We start from the raw sequence: 22612 nt of genomic DNA, 5'->3' as shown, positions 1-22612 counted from the left end.
TCCAACCCCTCCTCTTCTGGCCAGACTCGCCTCAGAAAACATGAACAGGGAGAAAAGGGTAAAAGACTACCAGAAGTCAAAGGGGAGAAAACATCTCCCACAATATTGTGAGAGACTATTATGTTTTCTGTAAAGATGCCCTGGGAAATAAGTTGGAATGAAGAGATGTGGAGTAAAATTCACAGAGAGCATAGTTTGAGACAATAGGCCTGTGAGCTCATCCGGATTGATTTTTTGTTAATCGTCATATAAATTTTATGTTTTCATGAGAAAAAGAATACCCTGCTGCCCAGATACACGTGCCTTTCGCTTTCTGATTGTCCAATGTGCAAAGCAAGCCCCAGCAGGTGGACAGGCGGGCGGGATGTTCTGGGCTCCTCTCTGCCATGGGTCAGCACGGAGAAAGGAGGTAATGACAGGAAGTGCTCCTGAAAAGCCTCAGTCAAAAATGTGCCTTCTCCACTCCAGTGTCTGAATTCTGGGATGGGAGGAGGAACCCAAGAGGACCCATGTACTTCAATAGTTTAATTCAACCCACTCCCTAAAAGAGGTACCCTCCACCATATGTTTTCTGAAGACATGCTCTGATTCCTGTCAAAATGTACATAAGTAACTCTCTCTAATACGCACCCCTCCAAAAAACCATCAGCGGCCACAAAAAGAGTTGGTAGCTTCCTGGCTGAGAAGGAAGGAAAAAGAAGAAAATCCTCAATGTCATAGATTAACCCTGGCTATGATCTCATCTCTGAAGCCCTATGCCTGCCTCCCATGTTCCCTCAAGCTGAGTCAGGTTCAGTGAAAGCCGCCACGTTGCCAGCAAGGAGAGCCTTGCATGAGTCTGGTGTTTAATGAAATGTCGTGTCTCTCAGCATCTTCATTGGTGAAGAAGCACATGGACTCATAGAAGTGCTAGCAGAAGCAGGAACACCTGGTCCATTGTGAATGGGTCAGAGCAATGAAAGTCCTCTTGAATTTCTGTGGGATAATCAATGATTCTGCTCTACTGAAACCATACATCAGAAAAGATTTAAATAAACTGAGTCCCACTTGGCACTTCAACAAATAGCAGCTGATGGATTTTGCATTAAACTGCAAGACCTCCCTAGCAACCCTATCAGTTCCCAATAAATGCATCCCTCAGAAAATCCCATCAATTGCAAGGTCTTTCTAAAGCATCCTAGTGGCAAATACGCTAGTAACCTTGAAAGCAGAGAAATAAGGGAAGAGGCTCTGAGGGCATGGTTATCATTTCCTTTATTCTAAGAGCTGTTCATGCCTATCAACATCCCAAGGTATCCCAGGAATGTTTCCAAAATACTGCTCTCATGACCAACCACAGAGAGAAAGTGCAGCCTCAGCTGAAAACACTCCACGATCAAATACAACATTTTTATGTGTCAGAAGGTGCCAGCGGAGGGGCCAGCACATTGTGGGCTGCCACCTGGATTTTAAATAAATTTGTACTGGAACATAGCCACACTCCTCTATTCATTTACCTATTGGCTGTGCTGCTTTTGTAATACAACAGCAGAGGTAAGTAGATGCAATAAAAAAAAAAAAAAAAACCTTCTGGTCCTGCAAAACCTAGAATATTTACTTTGTGGCCCTTTACAGGAAATACTATATGCCAATGCTGTACTGAAGAAAAGATTTTTAAAAAGTAAAATATGAGGTAAATGAGCTAAGCTGCTATGCTGCTGATTTTTCTTAACTATAGAAGCTTCGAAGTAAGCCAAAAGGGATCTAGCTCCCTGACTATTTAAGGATGTGGTACAGGATTTGCAGTGGGTAGGCTTTTGAAACAATAGCTGCCAGTTTAACTGGGTTTGTTTTTTAAGGTTTCAATTAAATTTAAGGTTCTCCTAACCTCCTAATTAGACCTCCTCATGTAATTCTGCCTGGGTGAGAAGTTTCAGAGAGGAAGTGATATTTGAGCAGGGGTTTGATATATAAGAATAAATTTTGGAAAGAAGGTAATTTCAAGAAGAGAAGGCAAACCAATTTCTCCCCAAGAATTAATTAGCAATTAGGTATTACTTACCTGAACTGTTTCTCATAAATGTTATATGTAAATCCATGAGTAAGGATTTACTGTAAGTCATCCTCTGTTGGATATGGGAATTGACCCATGGAAAGGGCTGAAAAAAAATGCTTCCAATCTCAATCATGAGAAATGTCTATAATAATAAAAGCGTAATATGCTAATTAGACCAGACATCCTTCCGGACGAAGCAGGGGCTGTGAGGGAAGCCCGGGTTCCGGGTGCCTGCCTGCAGCCAGAAGTCCAGGTCCCGGGTGCCAGAAGGAAGCCGGTGCCAGCAGCCCAGGGGAAGGAAGGCCTACTCTTGCACGAATTTCATGCATCGGGTCTCTAGTGTAATAATAATGATGATGATGGTCATTATTGCAGGATCATTATCATTATCATAGGAATTACTGTGTATTGAAGACTTATCACATGCTAGACACTATGCTAGATGCTTATGCCTTATCGCATTTAATCCTCACAATAGTCCTAAGAAGGAGATGCTGCCATTATCCTCACCTTACAATTAAGGAGACTAGGACTGAGAGAGGTCATTAGGATATGTTTCTAAGCAGCAGAGCAGACTTTCAGCACTTGTGCTATTATCATCACACAATTCACTCAACCCTGATGTCCCCAAAGCTACTTGTGCCCTCAGCCCAAGCCCAGGCCCGCCACGAAGCACTCTTACCTCGACAAACACTACAGCACTGACTCTCTGGGAGAATGTGATCCTTCTCTGAGCAGTTCAAAGGAGGGCATGCTTCTGTAATTTTCACTAAAACTCCACCCTGGAAGTCAAATAATAGGGAAACAAAACTGTTCATTATGTTTAACAGCCTGCAGTGATAACCAGCTACCATAATTAACAGTACTCCCAAGAATTCCACAATCATGACAAAGTCTCAAATTAAACTGATGAATTTCCTGGAGGGGAAGATACAGGTCCCTTTCTATGCCAAAAGAGCCTCAATTTCAACAAACATTTTTGAGTCTAGTCTCTGTCACAGAAGGTCACTGAAGATGGTGTGCTGAGAAATTGTAACAATCAACTATTGGGCAAGTGGGGAAGCCCTCATTTGTAGTATTTGCTGATTTCTGTGGTGCAAATACCCTGATGGTGGCAAATTTTGAACTACCAACCTGATATCACTGAACACACAGGGGGAAGGAATGTACAATGAGCTCACACGAGCTTCTATGAGCCATTTCAGTTATCTACACATCACTGTGGACCCAAAGATAAATGACATCTTCCTTGCCCTTGATCAGCTCACAGTTTGAGAGAAAAAGAAAAATTAAAAAAACACCTTAATCCAGAAACCATAATACATTACAGTAAGTCCTTAAAAATGTGATCTAATTCAGGTCTGATAATGTGCCATGGGAGAATAATTAATTCTGACCAGGTGTGGAGAAATTATGAAGATGCCACATTCCAGGGAACTTGAATAATGGAATAAAAAAAGGAAGAAAATACTTTCCCAGCAGAAGAAACAGAGGAAGAGGCAAGGTATACAGGTAAGAAAGAACTGAAGAGGGTTGTTGACATGAGTGCTAGATTTTTCCCTAGCTATAAATAAAATCACAATAAAATTTGAAATATTCAGCAGGTGAATCTTTATGACCTCACTTCAACAAAGGTAGGTATTATGAGTACCTGTATTTAGATTTGCTCTGAATTTTAAGAATTAGTCCATTAATTATTACAAAAAAGGGTTTGAGAGTCCCTTTTTTTAAATGTTCGGTTTTTCTTTCTTCTTTTTTATAAGTATAGCATATTCTCACTTGTATTTTATTTTATTTTCACTTACAGTTGACATTTAATATTATTTTGTATTAGTTTCAGGTGTACAGCATAGTTGTTAGATAATCATATACTTTACTCTGTTCCATTCTTAAGAGGATGTTTAACTCAACCAAAAAGCAAGCTCAAGAAAGAGTCTCATTTAAGGCCAACAAATATGAGAGAACAGGACAGAGCTGGGAGCCAAGAGGGATGAGGAAGACACTGAGTTTTCCATCTCCAGAGACTCTATCATCCCACTGGCCCCACCATTCACTGGTTGGGCAGGAACTCCCATTCATCATGCACATCCATTCTTAGTAAGAACATAAACATAACTTTAAATGTCAAATATAAATTTAATTTCCAACTACTCATCATAAAAATAATTTGCAAAATGGCTTCTTGGCCTTTCATATCATCCTCAGCCCAGACAGTTCAGCCTCTAGCTTTCCTTGGATGTCTTTTCTTTCTCCCCCTTTGTTCTTTACACTTGATCTGCCCAAAGGCAGCTAGATCTCTTATAACAGGCCCTAAGATCTGAGAACTGATTCTGCTAATCACCCTCAGTTCACCTTTTCAGCTACATTCTATTGTGTCTCAAACTAGGCCAAGCCGGGTAGCACGCAGCCTCAAGAGTTAGCACCAGTCTTAAGGCTAGTGTGCCTAGCAGATGTACCTTCCTTTCTGCCACAGGGAATCAAACCAGTTATTACAAACCACAGGAAATGAGTGACCATACTATTAGGAGCACAAGCTAAGTGCAAAGGAAAACACAATGCTTAATTATTTACCACTATGGCCTCTACTTTGATATATATAATGAATGAAAGGCTAAGCGACTGTCCGACGGTCCGACTGGTAGCTATGATGTGCAATGACCACCAGGGGGCAGATGCTCAATGCAGGAGCTGCCAAGCTACGGTGACTTGGCAGCTGCAGGTCTCGGGTGATGCACCCCAGAACCAGAGAGGAGGGAGCCCAATTCTGGGGTGCATCACCTGAGAACCACCCTCTCACAATCTGGGAGCCCTTGGGGCTGGCCAGGGAGGGACTGCAGGAGGTTGGCTCCAGGGTGTGTCTGGACCCTCTTGCCCAGTCCCATCCCACCTGCCACCTTCTAATTAATTTCCTTTCAATGTGCACAAATCTGTGCACTGGGGCATTAGTATTAATATATTTATTCATTTCCTACTGCCTCTTTACATAAGTAACAGGAGTGGACACTGTGGGACCTCTTTAATCAGTTCTGGGTGCTCATCCCCCAGCTTCTGAATGCTTCGCTGCTCCTGGCTCATCCCTGCCGCCCTCAGAAGGTTGCCCCTGCACAGAGCCAGAGTTACCTATAAGTTCTACATCTCCCACTTCCAAGGCCCAAAGACAGTGAGTAACAAGCATGGGAGGCTCTTTACCCAGAGGAGAGACAATAGCTGGAGTATAATCCCGTTACCTCAAGGGATCAGGGAATGTCTGCCCTTTCACCTAAACTCCCCCCATGCTCAGTTTCTTGCCCTTCCCTCTCCTGCGTCCCCCACCCTCTTGCACTGGTTCTCCTGGGAGCTACCATAATGAATCACTTGTGTTGAAATCCTTAGTTTAGGGTATGTTTCTGGGAGAACCCAAACTAGGATGCTAAGATAAATGTCACTCTTACTATCAAAAATAAACCATTAAAAGAGATCATCTCGAGGTAGTGAGATTCTGGAGTAATTTCCATTTTCTTCCTTATACTTTTCCCTCTATACTGCCAATTTCATATCTTGTGTATATATCTGCTCTTGTAAAAAGAAATATTAAAAATGCTACAGGAGACTTTTTCAAATAATCACTAGGAAAGGTTCTTTTAAGATAAAAAGGGCTTGCTTTGCTGATTAAATCAGTCAACAATTGTAATCAACCTTTAACATATTTGATGAGTACGATCATTCCAAATGTTTAAATAGAGACAAACCCCTTTGCCTGAATTGGAAAATAATTTCAACTGTGATTACAGTCACATAAGTGCCTCCAAATCCATTTAGGCCAGCCACACAATTAGGCACAAACCTTTTTAAACTTTATTTTCAAAACTACCTCTAGCAAAGAAGTAACTCATGATTAACATTTTTTAATCCTACTGATTACAGTATGTTATATTCTGACTCTTGGAGCTCTACACTGCTGGGAAAATATGATTCTTCCACTTCTTTCTAACTTAGAGCAACCATCTCCATGTCGTTGGTCAACTCTAAACACTTCCAAGTTGCTGATCGCTGTGCTTCAACCTGAAGTTCTAATAACATAAAATTCACATCTTCAAGTAAAACAATTTGTTGCTGGCCTAAACAAATATTGCAGGGTATCAATAATTGAACAAAATTGAGCAAGACAGCTAGAAGATATTATTCATATTGATTTTTAAAAAATATATTGCCCTAACTGGTTTGGCTCAGTGGATAGAACTTCAGCCTAAGGACTGGAGGGTCCTGGGTTTAATTCCGGTCAAGGCACATGCCCAAGTTGCAGGCTCATCCACAGTAGGGGGCATGCAGGAAACAGCCGATCAATGATTCTCTCTCATCATTGATGTTTCTCTCTCTCTCTCTCTCTCTCTCGCTCTCGCTCTCTCTCTTTCTCTCCCGCCCTCCTTCCCTTCCCCCTTCCTCTCTGAAATCAATAAAAATATATTTTTTTAAAAATAATATATTAACTTCTAGAAAAACTTGGTGAAAATATTTGAAACAGGGTTGTTTTTCTTTGTTTATTTGTCTGTTTTACTGGTCTTGCTAAAGCTTTAAAATGAATCCAGGAAACTGAAAATGGCTGGATTTCCAGGCAGCCTCTTGTCAACTGGGGATATATATGTGTTTGAACCACAGAACACAGAAAATTATCTGAGTAATTATTTGCTCAATTCTCCTAAGGATAGCACTTGCGTAGTACCCTTTTAAATGCCTAGGAGAGAAGTTAATTCATTACATACAACAGGTGCCATAGGGCATTAGGGCTTCTATCTTGAGAAAGGCTGCCAAGGAAATACCTGAGGCCCTCTGCTCCTATACCTATCACCCTCTCTCCCTGCTGACAACATCTATTAAATGTGTCCCCAGGTGCTCCTGTGCCCTTTTATAATGCTACCCCTTTATCAAGGCAATCAATGAGCCATTCATTGCCTGACCAATCTGGTCTTAGACGGATTAAAAAGTGATAATTCAATCATTCTGAACTTACTCTTCGAAAATTCAGAAATGAGTATTATTTCCAAGTAAGTTTAACACCACGAGAAGTGGCAGAGGAGAGGCTAAGAGCCAGATGACATAGGTTCAGATCCCAGCCAGTTCGCTGACTCGCTCTGTGACTTTGATCTCTTGTGACTCACTTTCTTCATCTGTAAAATGGATATACAAGTAGGGCCTAACTCATAGTGTTATTATGATCTTTATATGACGTAAGATGTTTAAAATGTTTTAGTGTCTAGAAAATACTAAGTGATTGAAAATTTTAATTGTTCTCAATAACCCTTCTCTTTATACACAAAGTAAACATTTAGTAAATAACTGTAGAAATACAATAAATTAATGACTCTTTAAAGAGGATGAAATTATTCACAGACACAACACACACACACACACACACACACACACACACACACACACACCACTTGTGCAAAGACAGTAATGTCTGTCCCAACTTCTTTCTAAATTGTAAAAATATAACAACAACAACAAACAGTAAAAGGTGAGCCAAAGACTATAGGGCACCTATAATCTGCCAACAACACTGGTAAATGCTATTCCAATCATCTGGCATTTGAATTCAGGTCCATATCTTCTAGAAGTCTCCAATGGTGTCGGCCTTGATCCCCTCTGATAATAACAGGGATCAAGTCATAATTGTCACCCCACTGTTTCTGCTCAAAAAGTAAAAGGGGTTGCTAGTTGTAAGCGACAGATACATGGCAGACACTGAGATCATCAGGAGAGTGGGCAAAATTGCCTTTAGTCATCCCAGATGTAGAAGAAAAAGCAGGGGTTTTAGAATCCAAATAATTTCCCCTTCCTTAGAAGGGAAACAATTTACAGAGAACATGACATGTGTCTTACAGTCAGGGGGGACATGTGTGGTCATGTGGGATACCAAGAACAGCTCACAGTTATTGAGGACTTACTTTGTGCCAAGCACTCTGCCAAGTTCTCCACATGGTTTATCTCATTTAATCGGCACTATGTGGTAATATGCCGGCCCCACGTGGGAGACCACCCTCCAGCTCCCTTACTCCCAGGCCTGGTAGCTGGCCCTGTTGATGGAAAGATCACAGAGCCCTGCGGTCACACCATCCCTGCCTCTGCCACAGCATCAGGAGCCCCTGCCCACAGCACCCCCGGCCGCAGAGACCACTGCACCTGCATTTCCACCAGACTGTCTGGACCCATGGAAACTCTGGCATTCCCAGTAGCAGCCAAGAAAGAGCCGCAACAGGGAAGTTCAAAGTCGTTAACCCCTGGGATCAATTCTGACCGATGAGAGACAGGAAACTGGAAAAAGCCTTCCCTCCATCCAAGTCCCCCATAAAGAACTGAATTCAAACTTCTTGCGAGAATTCTGCGGGTCTCTAATGCCTCATTCTCCCCTGTCTTTTTCCCAGCAAATGAAATAATGCAGGTAACACCAGGGAGCAATGGTGGCTTATTCTGAGACACAGTGGTTCTGGTCAGTATCTCTGTAGATGCCCCACAAAAGCAGCCTTTTTGGCTGTTCTGATGCACCACATCGCATTGGCTCCCCCTCCTTCCCTTCCTTCCCTCTGTCTCTCATGCTTCCACTCCTGGGGGGACACCTCACTCAAGTAACTGCAAGACCAACTCCCACACTTTATCCAGCACATTGTTCAAACAGCACCTCCTCAGAGAGGCCCTCCCATCCCCACTGTAAAGCTCTCTATTCCTCTGCCTGGTTTATATTGTTTATAGAATTGTAGTGTATACTTACTTGTTTATTTCCTGTCCCCTCCACTAGACTGCCAGTGCTATAAAGACAGAGACTTTGTTTTGTTCTCTATTGTACAATCCTGGTATGTATCATTGGCTCAGTGCATGTTTGGTGAATGATAATTGAATGAGATCTATGGTTCTACATATCTGATTTCAAGAAACATATAGGAGGAGGCAGGCAGGAGACAAAGGCATTTTCTCACACTGTACCAGGTACTTGGGAGGAGAGGTGACACTGTCCCCAGCTGGCATGGAAGACTGATTCCAAAACGACTCAAATCATGTTCCCAGGGCCACCTGCCACCCTCCCTGACTCATAATAGCTTCTACTTCCCTTCCCCTTCTCATTGTTTCCTTAATAGCTTTTCCCAAGGCTACCTGACCCACAGCTGACCAACCACAAGCCAACCACACAATGACAGTGGCAAGGACTCCAGTGGACCACAGAGACCCACTCAGTGGCCCACTCAGGCCACATGCTCCACTTCAGAACCCTACCTAAAACCAACATTTCTGCCTGCAGTTCCCCACCAGTGAGAGGGATCCTATGATTGAAACTCACTCGGCATTCCCGACAGCTCTTGGTTAAAATCCGCTGGCCTTCTGCAAGGACTTTTCCTCCATAGATACATTTTGCTGTAATAAAACAGAAAAATGGGTCAGACAGTCATGCTATGCAACAAAATAACCTCAGAGGTGCCATCAAACTCCAACAGATTCCACAGAGCATAGATGCTCTGATTCTAAGCATTACAAATATCTTTGTCTAGAATGAGACATGGGAATAGCTTGGGGATAACTGTCGAATACCCCAGTCAGACCACAGCCATAATGATGTTTGTCATGGGCCCTTCACACCAAGGAGACACAACTATTTCCATGTTGCACTTGCAGAAGGAACTAGAGAGTGAACTGATGTGGATAGAAGTTAAAACAAAGAAGGGGTTATCATCTCCAGGGAGAACAATAGCAGTAGCTTTGATTCAGACACTCCAGCTAGAAGACAAATGACTAGGTGAGAGGGAACTCGTAGACGCTCCATTCATCAGAACCTCAGCCACAATGCAGAATGATGCCATTTTCCCTTGCGACCATGAAAAGTGCATGTCCTTAGCCTATCTGTTCCCGAGAAGCTCAGAGACAACTGAGAAATATAAGCCAAGCCTGTAAAGTGCTTTATCAATGCACTAGAGAGACTGCCCTTAGAAAGGTGAGCTTAACAGGCTAACGGGCATGTGGAACAGATAGGGCCTGTAGAAAAGTGAAAAGAGAAGCGTACTAGTAAATGGAGCTCCCACCACTCAACTTACATTCCACTAGGACTCAGTCCTCGACTCAACCTGCTGACCCACTTTTAAGCAAGTGAAGGTGGATGAGGCTGAGTCTCTTCCCGGAAGAGAGAACAGTGTATGCAAATCCCATCAGTTTCAACTGAGGCCTGGCTGCCCCCAAGAAGCTGTTCTTGGTTCTTAACACTGGTACAATGCCTTCACCGTGTGCTTCTGTGGTGCTCTGGACCTAGACTAACACAGTGCATATGATGTTCTATCTCAGTGGCCCAGGTAATTACACATTCCCCTGCCAAATGCAACCCCGTGAAGGTAGGGGTTATGTCTATCCCATATTTTTCTCACCAGCCCCAAGCTCAATGCCTCTCTGGGCTTACTGTTAGTCACAATAAATAATGTTAAAATTGATGAGCCTCTAGTTGGTAGTAAAAGCCAGCCAAATTTCCTGATTCTCAGATAAGAGTTCTTTCTGCTATTCAATGCAATTTTTTGCATTTATTTTTATTTTTCAATTACAGTTTACATTCAGCATTCTTCTTTATGAGCTTCAGATGTACAACAAAGTGGTCTCCCTGCTGCTCTAAGTGCCCACTGGCCCCACACATATGCATCCCAATATTATTGATTCTATTCCCTATGCTGTAATCTACATCTCTATAACATTAAAAGCAGACACCACGGTTTCCTGAACAAAAACAGCAACGATGGCAATAAACAAGTAGAGAGTTGATATAATTTTTTAGATAGCTCCCTTACTCCCCTCATTAGATAGATAGATAGATAGATAGATAGATAGATAGATAGATAGATCCCTGATCATCTTTTATGCCTCAGTTTTCTGGACAAATCATGGCTCACTGGTCCTAATGATGATGCGGATTCCCCCATTTACTTGCATGAGGAGACCAGACCTCCCAAAGCCTGGAATTCCTGTCTAATGAACTCCCACACTCCCCAGCACAGCTGCTGCCAACTTGGCAAGACAGCTCCCTCCAGAGTGACAGTCCTGCTAACTGCCCTGCTGTCAAAACTGCCATCTGCTTCGTGGCCCAGGCTGAGAAGCCAAGAAACAGACTTTTCTTCCTGATTTTGCCCCTGGCCACCCCTACAATGGTAGGAGCCCACTTGCTACCCTGTCTTAAGACACAGGCTCAAGTCCTCCCTTCCTCTGATACCCTCATCCCCAAACTCCAAATTCGGAGATAAGCATGTCTTACGGTTTACATTCACAACACACGTGGGGACACATGCAGCCTCAGATCCACCAGTCTGGTATAAAAGTTAAATGTCCGCTGAACTTTATGTCCTCCCACAGTAGTGAGCTCTTGGAGCTGGGGGATGAAATCAGCATGATTCCACACACCTCGGCCATTTCACTTTGGCACTGGTGGGGACGTGTCTATGCTTATGATATCAAGTATTGATGAAATTACCTTAGGAATGCTTTCGGGATCATCACTGGAGGCCACCAGACTGTCCCCTACTATCTCATACTCAGCCCACTTCTCTGAGGGTACCCCTCCTTCCCTGCCACTGCCCTGCATATGTCTAACATCAGTCCTCATTAAGCATTTGATCTACAGCCCAAAGGCTCACTTTCAATGTCTGAGGAAATTCAAGCATAAGGTGAGTCAGGCTCCGGTGCCTTTGGCTGGGGCATTTGAGACTCCCACCAAGCCACTGTCGCAGGAGCAGAGATGTAAATGGATACCTGAAACCCCTCCTATCACCCTGGGGACCAGCAAATGAGGATATTTCACAGCCCGACCATGAAATTGAAACTCGGCACCAACGCACACTTCTCCAAGATGTCAGAAACAAACGGACTGGGGATTTTTGCACCCACAGACCCTTCAAATGTGAACCTGATTTCTCCAGTGCAGTGATTGGAGACTTCTGCCATTTAGGCACATGCTGAATAAGTGATTGACAGGTACATCATAGCAGCCCTGTCGGACGTGGACAGGGGTTGCTCTATCTTTATTTAGGTCTTTGTGCCCTGCATGTACTCGCCATCCCTTGGCATTTTGCAGCTTAGAATACCAGAATCAGCCCTCCGTGTTTCAGTATAAAGGAGGGTGGCGGATCAGAAAGGCTGAACACCCACTCACCTTCCTGCCTCTGTGAGCTCATTCACAAAGTGGATTCCAGGTACCACCTCTACAAGTCACATCCAGTGGTTTTGCTGTCAACACCTTTGCCACAAGCATTTTCACCACAAACGTTTTCACCACCTAACTGGTCATTGGCAATTTTACCATAGAAGAGAAAATAACTTTTTGATAATTCAATTTTATTTCTCCATTAATGAATCAACTACCTTCAGCTGACTTAATGTATTTAAGCTAGTTGTCAATTTCATTTCATTTCTCCACTGACAAAGTTCTCACAGTATTCCCATTTTTTAAAAATATATATATATACTTTTTATTTCAGAAAGGAAGGGAGTGATAGAGATAGAAATTTCAATGATGAGAGAGAATCAATGATCAGCTGCCTGCTGCATACCCCCTTACTGGGGATCGAGTCACCCAGGCACATGCCCTGACCAGGAATTAAACTGTGACCTCCTGTTCATAGTTGGCCACTCAACCACTGAGCCACACTGGCCAAGCAGTACTCTCATTTTTATATCATATATCTTAGCCAGGATGCATCTTATACTAGAAAATGATTATATATAAGTTTGTGCAAATACTTTGGTGACCACAGCCCTCCACTCTCACCCATCAAAACCAAAAGTTTATCAAGCTGTGGCAAGTAGAAAAAAAGCAGCTACTAATTTGCAACAGTCTTCGAGAGCATTAATCATTGATTCTTTAATTGGAAAATGATACCTCTCTTAATGAAGGAAGAAATTACCATGAAAAAACAAAAACAAAAAACAACCAAAAAGAAAAACTGCAATGCCAATAGTGGAAACAAATCAGCAAGCAAAACAAACAAAAACAAACCCAGAAGTATAACACTATGGACAAAAGACTTCAAAGTCAAAGTATCCTCATTTTAGTCAATGAAGTCTTTTTAATTTTGTTACTAATGTTTCATGTTGTGTTATGGCCTCTTTAATGTCCCTTTTTAATTTTTCATCCTTTCATCTTTCATAGCAAAATTGCCTTTCCGCAATCGCACGAACACAGGTGTGGCGAAGATGTTTATGGGGAAGCTACCTAGAACCCTCTGAGCAAGACACCCACATCAAACTGGTTGCTCCTCGGCATCTCCAACTCAAACACACCACGCAGAATGTACTGCTCTCTGAACTACTTCTTCCACCTGCCTGATTTCTGTTAATCACACTGTCAGTCCCCCACCAGCTCTTGTTCAAAATCTGGCACCTTCTTCCCTACAGACAATCTGTCCTTGATTCATTTGTCTCTTGAAAAAAGAAATGCTTATGGAGCTCCTACCGTCCGCCAGCCTTTTAGCTCCACTCACATGGCCCTCTTCTCTTCTCCCTAGGCAGTGCCTACCTGCCAGCCTCAACGGCTCCACCTGGAATCCGCTGGAATCCCACACCCACCGCCCTCCAGCTCTCCGGATGCAGCAGGGTTTGTGAAAGCACTTGTTTGATTCTGCCACAACCCTGCTTTAAAATCTTACTTCTCAGTACCAAAACAATGCAATGCTTACTGCCATCATTTTGCATGGGTAATTCCCTGTGGCAAACTCCTGGTCCTTTGTCAACACCCTGCCCGGCTATTATTCCCCTATGAAGTTTTTCCTAGCACACATGCACACGTGCACACATGCACAAACACACGTTTCTGATGGAGTTAATCTCTCCCTGTGCTACCACTTCTCTGTGCTACCACTGTATCTTCCATACAGTGCATGCTACACAGTTCTCTGCTGTAATGAGACGGCGCATGCATCTGCCTGGACAGCAGAGGGTAGAGGAGACAGATTAAGAGCATCAGACCTGGAGCCAGACTACCTGGGTTTTATTTTGGCTCCACAAAGGCTGAGACCTTGAAAGTTACTTCTCCTCTCTGTGCTTCACTTCATTATCTGTAAAATAATCATGGGGATTACCACTTCTGGGTGTTGAAAAAATTAAATGAATTAAACACATAAAGTGCCTGACAAAGCGAAAGATCCATATGCGAGTGCTGCTGCACCCAGGGGTAAGGACAGTGTTTGGGAGAGAAACCTCAGTAAAGACAACAGAACAAATGGAATAGATACGATCATCATTCAACACATCTCTGCAGCTTTATTTCTACTTACCCCTGAGAACCCCCCTGTTATCAGATAAACTATCTCCCTTTCCCTCCGCTACCTCTCTCCTTTGTTAATGCTCTTCTCCATAGCTGAACATTTCCTCTCTGTCTTCCTCAAATCTCTGACAGTTCTCAGATCTGCCTCTAAAAAAAAAAAATACAGCGTCCAGGACACCAGGTGAGTCTAATGTGCATCTAGGCATGATCAATGCCTTGAATAGAGCAGACACCCAACAAGCATAACTTCCACACCACTTCCTGGACTGCATGTCCACAGTTAAGGGAATCTAGAAGGCTCTCAAGTTTTCCCTGATGCCTCCCAAACAAATAGAGGAACATCCTAGTATCAGGACGGATACCTTCACTATCAAAATCTCCTTGCCCTTGAAGAGGACTTCTGTTCAGAAGAGGACTAAGTGCTTTTCTTAGGCAATGAACCGAGGCATGGACACTTAGACAAAGTTCTCTCCTATTTCCAATCAGATGCCCTCTTTTGTAAGTGCTGCAGCTCCTGAGGCCATGACAAGGACATGAGCACTTAATAAGACAACAGACAAAACAATTTGCTTTTGTGCACCATATGGTGCCTGTTGCCGGCACCAGCTCAATACCTTTCTTCCGAGTCCCTAGAATACTGCCCCCACCCAAATCCAGAGAGCAGCTGAAGAAAATTTTTTTGGAAAGGGACAACGAAAGTAACTATTCTCCAACCTCTCTCTGATGTGACGATATCTGAAAACTTAATAGAAAATCTACTGGCTGATGTTAGAACTCTGCTTTATCAGTCCTCATTCTCCTCTCCTCCACCCCACTGGTCAACCTGCCACAGTTATCTTCTAGAAGTTAGAAACATTTAACTTGGCTCCACTTCCTCTGGGGAGCATGCCAGGCCCACCACCCATGCGGGCTGCACGTTTGACATGCTTGGACAGGCTAACAGCGCCCCGTCCACATATTACCAGGACTGCACTTACAACCCTGGACACTGAGAATCATGCCTCTAACTTGGAAGTGAGCCCTCTGAAGCAGAGACACCCTTTTACCACATTCCAGGCACTAGCACCGAGTAACTGCCTAACCCACATTTCTATTTAAAAAAAAAAAAGGAAAAAAGAAAAACCCTCTAGGTTAAAGGTCTTCAACCTTTTGATTACCAGAGGTTCCTTATATCATTTCTTTTTCATTTTTTAAGTAGTGGTCTTAATAAATTATCTGCATTACCATTTTATTAAACTATAAACATGTCAAACTACCAATCGGAGCTACTGAGAAAATGAGTGCTACCTAGAAAAATGCTATGAATTCTAGATAAAAGGCAAAAAAATATTAAGTTAGCCTGTGGATCAGTATTTAGGTAAAACTGGGTAAGTTACTAAAATGTTTTTTAAAACTTAAACTCTCCAAAAAATTAGAATAGCTAAAGATGACTACCTACACACTTTGAGAGAACAATTTGGTGATATGTACCATTTGAAAATGTTAATCTTTGGGCCTCGTAATTCTACTCGGAAGAATTCTACCTTAAGAAAATATAAAATACAGAAATGTGGTTTTTTATGCAAAACATGTTATTAATGAGTAACTTATCAGAGTGGAAAGTAGGAAACAATCTAGATACCCAACAATTGTGGAATGATTAAATAAGTTATGCAGCAGGCAAACAATGGAACACTATGATGCTCAGCAGGGAGAGGGGGGTAGGTGGAGGTGGAAAAGGGTATGGGGGTAAATGGTGATAGAAAAAAAATGAAATAAAATTTTAAATATGTTTTATACAGTTTAAAAAAAAAAGGACTACATTTAAATGATAATGGTAACTCAACAAACCAGGATAAAATTTATCTACACAATAAGATCCCAATAGTACACAAAATAAAATTTAAAAACTAAAAGTTCAAGTGTTTGTTTCCAAGTAGTGGTATTATGGGAGATTTTTTTCCATCTTTACCTTTATTCCTCTCTGTGGATTTCAGGTGTTACACAAGACACATTGCTCTCACAATTAGAAAATCAAAAGGTTAAAACACAAAACAGCTAAAAGACAAATCTATCCCATGTCCAAACAATAACTTCTAAGAGACAGCATTCACAGATCTGTCCAGGGAGTTCAAAATAATGGATTTAAAATATCTCATATTTTTTAAATACAAATTCCCAATAGTTTTTCAACTTCTTCCTCTGCTGACTGTTATATAAAATATCAAAAATTGGAAAACATATCTGCACCTACTAAAAACTATCTTTCCACTATGGTATCAGATTATAATCTCTACATCTGGGCACTTGAGCCATTCACTTTGCCAGATGTGATTTCCAAAGCCCCTGATACAGAATCAAGAAAGTTTCTTTTTTCAGATAACTCCAAGTGCACTCTGCTGAGTAACTGGTGTGCTATGCCAACCACGAGAAAAAGGAAAATTCAAAAGTTCCTTTTGAAAGAGTTCCACAAAGATTTGGGCAGATGGATCAAACTAGCTCTCGCATTTCCAATGTCATATTAGGTGATGTGTTATTCTTGGCAAAAGCTAGACCATTATCTTTTGAATCATAATGATGTTGGTGCTTTTCAACAGAGAAATGACCTTGAAAATGATCTGTAGGATGCCACATTTCTAACCTAAACGCTCCTTTTCTAAAGAAGACCATATGGTTTGATGAGAGACTACAAGCTTTGTAATCAGACAGAACTAGTTTTACATCTCACCTTTGCCACTCACTAGTCTTGTGACCTTGATAAGTTAACTTCCCTAAGCCTACGATTCCTGTAAAACAGGGATATAATAATCCCCCCACCGCCCCCCAACACACACACACACACACACACACACAAAATGAGGTGAGGATTCAATAAGCTAAGAGAATTCAAGCACCTAGAATAGTAACTGGCCCATAACAAGCATTCTAAATGGCAGCTTTCACTCATTGCTTATCTCTATGTTCCCTTCACTATTTCACCAAAAATAGTGCCCTTTGCAATACAGAAGGAAAAGGATTCTTAAATCACTACATAACTTGGACAAGTCAACTTCGAGGGAAATTGTTTTAGTATTAAAACTGAAGTTCATCCCAACATTCATAACGAAGACCTTTTAAGTAACAGGAAATCTGGCCAAGACCTGAGAATGCCAATACACTGAGTTTGGCCTTTAGCATAATGATTCAGGATGAGGGGGACCAAACACATAGAGCTTTGGAGTCGTGACTTTAGAGATCGGATCCACCCATTACAAGTTGTTTGACCCTGTACAAGTGACTCAATCCCTGTCAACACCAGTTCCTCTATAGGGAATGAGAAGAAGTAATTAGGGCTGACGTGAGAATTTTTTTAAGTAGCCTATGTAAAGTGTCTGCCACATCACAGGTGATGAAAATACAGCAGCTCTTCTTACAATACATTTAATATTACATCAACTATGTGTATTTCATTTCATCATTTCATCAGTGTTAATCTGTTGAGGCCTAAAATATAGAGGGAAAAGTCAGTCTCAAAGCACAGAGGGCCACTCCGACCCTCAGTTAGTACTTACGTCGGCAGACCTTACAGCACTGGCCAGCAATGTGCACAGGGAGGGAGTCTGGGGAGCAGTTGAGAGGGGGGCAGGACATCCTTCGGCATTCCACAGTGCCACTCTGAGGAAGGAAGGACCGGGAAAGGAATCTCAGAAGTGTCCTCTGAAAGCTCCCTCGGGTGGACAGAGCTCACAGCTCATCCCAGAAACCTCATCAGGGAAACAGAAGCCGTGTGAAGAATACCCCGTCTGCTCCAGGACCATACATAAAATATTTCCTCCTGCCTGAATAAACCTGTGCCACCTCAATTACTTTTCTGATATACATCACTGGCTTCATTCCACCTGCCCATGTGGGCTAAGGAGATTAGGCAGAAACCAAAAAGCTTATTTTTTCAAGAACATAAATAACACCTTTTTCAAACCCTGTCAATCATTGTTGAGGCGCTAACAATCTGTTTTGTATTTTCTCAGACAACAATGGCAGTCTTCAGATATGTATCAAATAATTTCACCTGGACAGGGTTTACATATTAATTTGGGAAGAGGACATTCGGAATTCTCTGAAACAGATAAAGGAGCCCACTAGTGATGGCTACCCTGAAAGTTCAGCAGTTTTGTCATTCTCTGAAACAGATGTTGGATACCTTGTAAAATTCAATAAAAAAACACTTAGGAACTAATTAAACCCCCTTTTAAAATCTGTTCCAGCAGAGAAAAGTTCTGAATGAAGCTGACCAGTAGGTTCTCTGAAAACTCAAAGGAGTTTTTCCTCCTTCTGATAGTCTAACCTCCAAACTCCAAACAGTGAGCTTCTTATAAAATATTCGGTCACATTAGAGTGTGTTGTCAAGGGAAAGTGAATTTTAATTTCCAAGTATTTATATGTAAAATGACACTTCTACCAGTTTCCCTTCGTAACTCATAGATTACTAAACAGGGCTTAGTAGAAAGGTAATACCCCTTAGTTAGTATTCTATACTGAAGAACCAGATCACACCATAATCAGTGACACTGCCCCATTAAAAGTCTCTTTATTTCATTTCTTTACAAAGAGTCTTACTTTGCACGTGCAGTTCCTGCAGTGATCGCCGTCCACCCAGGAGTCTTGGTCTCTATACAGCAGCCCACTCACTTGACAAGTCTTCTCGCAATGACAGTTTTCCAATTGACTGAGTCTCGTCTCTGCATAATTTAGCTGCGAACGAGAGCGACTAGGTGTAACTGCTGTAATTCCATTGCACGGTCCTAACAAAGCTAATAGCAACAAGGAAAAAAATTCAAGTAGGAGGGAAACAATGCTCAGAGCAGCTGATTCTTAGTCAGATCTGTTTTTTGTTTTGAATATTTTTTTCTTTTACATGAGGTGGAATCATTCTAAATTAAAGACATATTGACTCCCATGGTCTAATGAGCACCAAATGAGACATTAAACTGTATCGCAGGGACCTCCTGCGTGTTTAAAAAATGTATGTGCTCTCAGCTCCAAGCCCACACGGCAGCACTGTAATGAATGTGTTCTCAAGGACTCATTACACTGTTTACAGGAGATCTAATGAGGAACTCCAATGCACTCACATTTATCTCCCACCTTCCGCTCCGTGTTCTGCACATACTAACCAGAGTGCCATGCTTTACAAGCTGGGAAGTCATTGCTTCCTCTCTGAGGAAAAATTCTGGCGGCAGGGGCCAGAAAAGGGGAAAGTCATAGAAGGATCTAGTTTTTCTCCATGTCCCAATCCCCCAAACAGAATGTCCCAAGGATGCACTTTGGTGTTCAGATGAAAGTCAGAAGAGGCAACCAACCCCCAGGTGAAATCAAGATTTGGTGATAGAACCTTTTTTTCATTTTTCTAAGTCACCCAACTGTTGCCATTAACCCAGAGTCATAGAATCTTTGATTGGAGAGGGGATATACAGCTTGAATGTGTTCACAAGTCTTTGCACATGGAGAGTGGTGGGACACTTATTATCCTCTAAGGAAAAATTTTTGTTATTGTTAGCTCTGGATGTCTTAAACACCCTTCTTGGATTGAGTCCTGAAATCTCTCCCTTTTTCCTATTACCTCCAGTTTTGCCTTGTAACCATCCTGAGCAAGTCTACCTCTCTTCAAATACTTGAGGTTATCCTGTCCTCGTGCCTGCTCCTGGCCACAATCAGCCCCACGTGATGGGGTCCCAATCCATTCCTGATCACCTTCCATGCAACCTACTCCATTTTGCCTTCAAAAATATGGTGTCAAAAAAACTGAACTGTGGTATGATCTGGCTATTGCCACATCCATTCTAAGGAGTAACTCAATCCAATACCAGTATTTCCCTTTCCTTACATCGAGATGCTTTGATTGAGAAACAAATATAACTTCCTTAAAAAAACCATCTAATAGGCTTTCTTCTCCTTCTCAATCATACTTACACCTCTATGTCTTGAATATCTTCCCCATCCAGGAGACCAAGTCAATCCCTGATGCCACCAAGACTATTTCTAACCAGTATTTTAGATATAATGGTTCACCCTGGGTAATGATGACTCTCACCATCCTTCTACATCAACTATGACTCCATTCCATACATGACCCTCTCAATTACTCATAACAGTGCCACTCTCTGGAAATGGAATCCATTATGTAATTCCAACCTTGGTTTTTAATCACTTATCTCATCCTCTCTCTCTAAGCTTTTGGAATTTCTCATGAAAACTTATTTGTGGTCTGCATTTCATGGGTGATGCCAATGGGCAGGGAAAAGAACAAACAGGATCCTAGACCAACTACATACACTATAATCAGCCCTGAGAAAAGTAGAGTTGACTACGCCTGAAATATTGGCTTCCTCTGACTCTTCTAGTATGCAGGTTACATTCCAAAAATTCAGGGTACATTTGAATCTCCAGCCTAATCATAGAGTTTCTAGAAGTTATGATAATTAAGTTCTTTGAGAATTCTTTCAGAAACAATGGGAAAATATACTTCCAAGACTGGTGAGGTCAAGTGACCAAAACCATACATAGGTAAGAGATAATAAAAAGGAAGTGACAACATCACACATTATCTTTACTTCATTCCATAGTCCCAATAGTTCCTACAAAAGGTAGTGATTGATGTGACGTGGGATTGAACAAGAGTTGAACTAGATCTGCATTCCTCCTAAAACTGGCTCAGAATGGGGTACCTATGAGAAGAAATGTGCCTGCCTCACTCAGAAAAGCTGGAACAACTCTAGTGCCAAGAAGGAAACTTCTTAAAGATTAAAAGACCCAACAGGCAATTCTTCATCTGTCCCAGTTTCCAGAAAATCCAGGAGTTTGCTTGAGGGTCACATTGGCAATTTCCAATAAAGTCCAACAAGCTATGCTCAACCTTAAAACTCAATTCCAAGGAAAACCTCTGTTTTAATATAATGAAACTATTCTCAGGACTAACTCTTATTTACCTTCTGAACTTAGCTTTTATTTTTAATATATTTAGCCTTTTCTGATAACATTGTAAAGCTCTAAACTCTAACATAAAAGTATGTCAGACAAACACAAAGACAAAAGAGATATTAAAGCAAAAAGCTAATTTTTCAACTGCACTTTATGCATAATCCTGCCTGCCTTTTTCTCCCTGCTACATCATGTTGCAACAGTAAAGGAGACAAACAACTCTGAATCAAAAATGAATTACATTTTTCTGTCACCGATATTAGCATGCTGAATTTACACAAATTTATTTTCAAGACTATTTCTACACTACCTGCTACTTTCTCCAAGAATGCCTGCAGATCCAAAATAAGATACGGTATCAAATCTACATCTCAATTCTGTTTTACCTTTGCTTGTTCGTTTATATAAATAACCATGGACCAAATCACTTATTCTTAACGATACACATTCAAAGGCAGACAGCAGACGCCTTTTCTGCAGTAAGAGGCCACTGAATGGATCTAAGTCCATTAGTCATGTGGTGGATGGCTCTTTGTTTTTTTCCTTGAAATACTACTTATTTGGCATTTGCTAGATGGAAGGGGAAAAGAAGAATTCTATTGTTAAACCTTTAAGCTTAATTGAAAAATCATTACTGAGCCCCTCAAAACAATGAAAGTCTCCAAATTAAATATGTTAAAAACTGAAATGCCACTCCAAATGCTGCTTGATTTGCATAAATAGCTTTGTCAAAGATTTAAACAGAAGTAATCAAGAAATCCCCTGTCTCCAGCATCTTTTCTTCCTGAACTTGGAGAGCGGGGCAAAGCCTGCCCCTATCCCAGTGCACCTGGCCTAGGTGGTGGTGCTTCCCACAATGTCCAGACTACCTGGGAAACCTCCAGTGGAAGCCAGGGAATTAGTGGTCCCTTAGGGGGCAGTTTCCCTGCACCTTCGCTGCCTTGGAAAATAGATGATTTTGCCAGACTGCCAGGAGGGCTCCTGTGTGCCCTGACAGCTGTCACCTGGAGGTGCATGCAAGCTGTTCCCATGACCCGTCCTGTATCAAGCAAAGGCAAAGTCATTCTCCAACCTTCCCAGCTGAAAGGTGAAAAGAAACAACAGGCCCTCCTAGACAGACCTGACCCCTGAGCTCATCTGTTTGGTTTGGTGTGACTGGCTACCACTCCCTGTCCAGCTTGTGCACTGAGCTTGCTCTTTGCTAGGCTTCCACGGCTTACACTCAGACCCATGTGTGGGACTTTCTGCTGCTTTCCAAGACCTCCTGGCACCTGGCTCTAGACCAGAGCTCTGACATCAATTCACTGCCTCTGCTAGGCTGTGTGATATAAGCCACTGGGGAAGGTGTACGTTTTCTTAGGGACCATTTTCCCCCCAGAGTTGCC

The 22612-nt window shown here is 42.0% G+C and overlaps 1 protein-coding gene across 2 annotated transcripts in view; it reads right to left on the bottom strand.

Annotated features, from left to right (window-relative positions):
- The window catches only part of NELL1 (neural EGFL like 1), a 706205-nt gene that overhangs the window by 528606 nt on the left and 154987 nt on the right, over positions 1–22612 (bottom strand). For both annotated transcript variants that reach the window (XM_036325664.1, XM_036325665.1), the window contains exons 8-11: positions 18867–19001; positions 17822–17924; positions 9345–9418; positions 2718–2817 (exon numbers count right to left, since the gene is read on the bottom strand). In XM_036325664.1, the coding sequence (XP_036181557.1) occupies positions 2718–2817; positions 9345–9418; positions 17822–17924; positions 18867–19001 (412 nt within the window). The remainder of the gene's footprint in view (positions 1–2717; positions 2818–9344; positions 9419–17821; positions 17925–18866; positions 19002–22612) is intronic.

Source organism: Myotis myotis, unplaced genomic scaffold, assembly GCF_014108235.1.
Source record: "Myotis myotis isolate mMyoMyo1 unplaced genomic scaffold, mMyoMyo1.p scaffold_m19_p_10, whole genome shotgun sequence".
Lineage (NCBI taxonomy): Eukaryota > Metazoa > Chordata > Mammalia > Chiroptera > Vespertilionidae > Myotis > Myotis myotis.
The sequence above is the reverse complement of the archived record's forward strand: the minus strand, read 5'-3'. Positions and strand labels throughout refer to the sequence as shown.